This window comes from Penaeus vannamei, chromosome 28 (genome assembly GCF_042767895.1).
Source record: "Penaeus vannamei isolate JL-2024 chromosome 28, ASM4276789v1, whole genome shotgun sequence".
Lineage (NCBI taxonomy): Eukaryota > Metazoa > Arthropoda > Malacostraca > Decapoda > Penaeidae > Penaeus > Penaeus vannamei.
Window position 1 is genome coordinate 13,123,935 of NC_091576.1, and position 2,500 is coordinate 13,126,434.

Below are 2,500 nucleotides of genomic sequence, written 5' to 3' on the forward strand. Positions count from 1 at the left end.
GGCTCACAGTTGTAGAATTCCAGGGAATCTGGAAATCTATTATGACTTGTATGAGTCAGCAGTAAATGCATTCATAAGTTCTCAGCTATAAAACTACACATTAAGAGTCCTTGGTACTTAAATATAAATACACAGGGCACTATGCATAGTCACGAACGCTTAGAAAAAAACATAAACATGGAACATATATTCTTTCTTCTAAGCAAACCCCAAAAGTGGACTTGGGAGGGGGACTGTGGAGGGGTTATAATGATCACAAATTATTTTCTTTTTTTGTTTTTGTTTCCGTCCTATGCTTTTGTCTATTGCTCATTTTTCCTTTTAGATTGTTGATCCTCCTCCTCCTGCTCCTCTCTCTGGCGAAGGCCCCCTCACACAGGAATTCCCCCCCCCTCCACAAACCCTAAATTCTCTCCATCCCTCCTGCAGAAGCCAAGACGATCCTCGCGCCGGGGCCCCTCGCCTACTTCAACCTGATCCCCCAGGACGCCTCCGACCCTCTCTACGGGAAGTCGAAGCCCCTGCAGGCCCTCCGGAGGACCTTCCTGCTCGACCACCTCGTCCTCGACCCCATTGAGCCCTCGGACCCCAAGCTCGAGGAGGGAGACGGCGTCCGCGCTCTCACCTTCACCGGGAAGGACCTCTACTTCAAGAAGGACAAGGAGGGTGAGTTGACGCGGCGACGAGGGTGGGTAGGGATGGGGTGGATAGTGGATAGAGTGGACGGCTGGGTGGAAGTAACAGGGCGCATGGAAGGATGGAGACAGAGCCACCGAGAAGGGTAGGAGAGGGATGGAGGTGTGAGTGGATGCAGGATTCAAGTAGGAGAAGCATGGATGGGAAAGTGGGTGAGACATGGATAGTGGATGGATGGACGGCGAATGGACGGCAACAGGAACAAGGTACATGAGCAAAGTAGAACAGATGGATGGATGGATAAACAAATAGATTTCAGGTAGGGAAGGGCAGGTGCATATATTAGAGTAAAACAGGTGGATAAGCTGTTGAATAATTGAATGGACCGAATAAACATTTATCTGATAGCGTGAACGGGTGAGTGAAAGAGGAGTGAGGCGAGCCAGAGTGCTAAACACTCCTGGCCTTTCTCCTCTGAAATCCTCTCTCCCTCCTCCAGGCAACATCACCGTGGGGGGCGTGGCCGTCCAGGACGTGACGAGCCTGCATGACGGCACGCAGGTCTACATCTTGGCCGACATCTTGTTCGACAACCGAGCGAAGGTCCGCACGGCCTTCAACCAGCGCCAGGCCATCGCCGAGGAGCTCAGGAAGCCCCTGGGGCCACCGCTCGACATCCCTGACACGCCGTCGTCCTTCCCCACCATCCTGCGCAGCCCCGCCCCCCCTCCGCCGGGGCTGGTTGGGCCCCCCGCCATCCCGACGCTTTCGGAGGACCCGCTGGTGCGGCCGCCCGCCCCGCCGCCCTCCTTCAGCGCCGCCGCCCCCCCGGCCACTCCGACGTTCGTTGTGGACCCGGCGGTGCTCCCCCCCGCCGCCCCTCCCTCAGACGTCGCCGGGCCCCCCGGCCCTCCTTCAGGCGTCGCCGGGCCCCCCGCCCCTCCCCCCTTCCGAGCGCAGTTCTCCGCCCCCGGAGCTCCCCCTCCGCTGTCCCCCGCGGCTCCCCCAGCAGCGCCCCCAGCAGCCATCACGGCCGCCGACGACGCCATCATCTTCCCGGCTGAGGTAAGGCGCAGGTAGTCACGCCCCCGACCTGTCCAAGACGACTCGCGCGCCCACTCGACCTGTGGGTTTCTTCTTGACCTCCCACGACCCATCCTTCCTTGGTCTACCTTTAACCTTCTCCTCTCGCCCTCTCGCCTTTCGCCTCTCCCTCCTTGTCCGTCTCTTTGCGCTCTCCTTTCTCCCTTCTCGTTCTCTTCTCGAGTTCTTTCTCTCCCCTTGATATTTCTTTACGCTTCCTGCTTCTGCCTCCGTTTCTAACCAGTCGCCGGCCGTCGCTTTTCCCTCTTCATCTCTCTCCTCCTTGCTTACTTGCCTCGGCTCCCTCTGGCAACTTTCCTCATCATTGTGTTTGCCTCATATATATATGTATATATATATATATATATATATATATATATATATATATATATATATATGTATGTATATACATATACATTTATATATGTATTATAATCGTAGGAACTTTCTTCAAGAGTTAATGGAAGACGCGCCAGTTTCAGCAAACAGTGCTGGATGGACAAAATTCAAGCTTTTCTTAACACTCCATTATTATCCTTTTCCTTGAAAGCTTTTGTGAAACTGTTCAGTCATATTAGATGATGCTTACTTTTATTCCCGGATGAATTGTTGTCCAAATGCCAGTGCTTGTATTTTTAACAACCTTCCTGCTTATCTGTAGTTATCCGCCATGTTGCATCTCCGCTTTTCTCGTCGTTTTTGTTTTTCTTCTTCATTATGGATTGCTTCATAAAGCATATAAGATATTGACACTTTCTTTGGAATTCAATAATTAACTATT

General features: G+C 52.7%; 1 protein-coding gene across 2 annotated transcripts in view; it reads left to right on the forward strand.

The window, feature by feature from the left end:
* Nucleotides 1–429: 429 nt before the first annotated feature.
* The window catches only part of LOC113804792 (uncharacterized), a gene marked incomplete at its 5' end in the record, with an annotated part of 30,060 nt that continues 27,989 nt past the window's right edge, over nt 430–2,500 (forward strand). For both annotated transcript variants that reach the window (XM_027355691.2, XM_070141828.1), the window contains 2 exon segments: nt 430–666; nt 1,136–1,701. In XM_027355691.2, coding sequence (XP_027211492.2) covers nt 430–666; nt 1,136–1,701 — 803 coding nt within the window.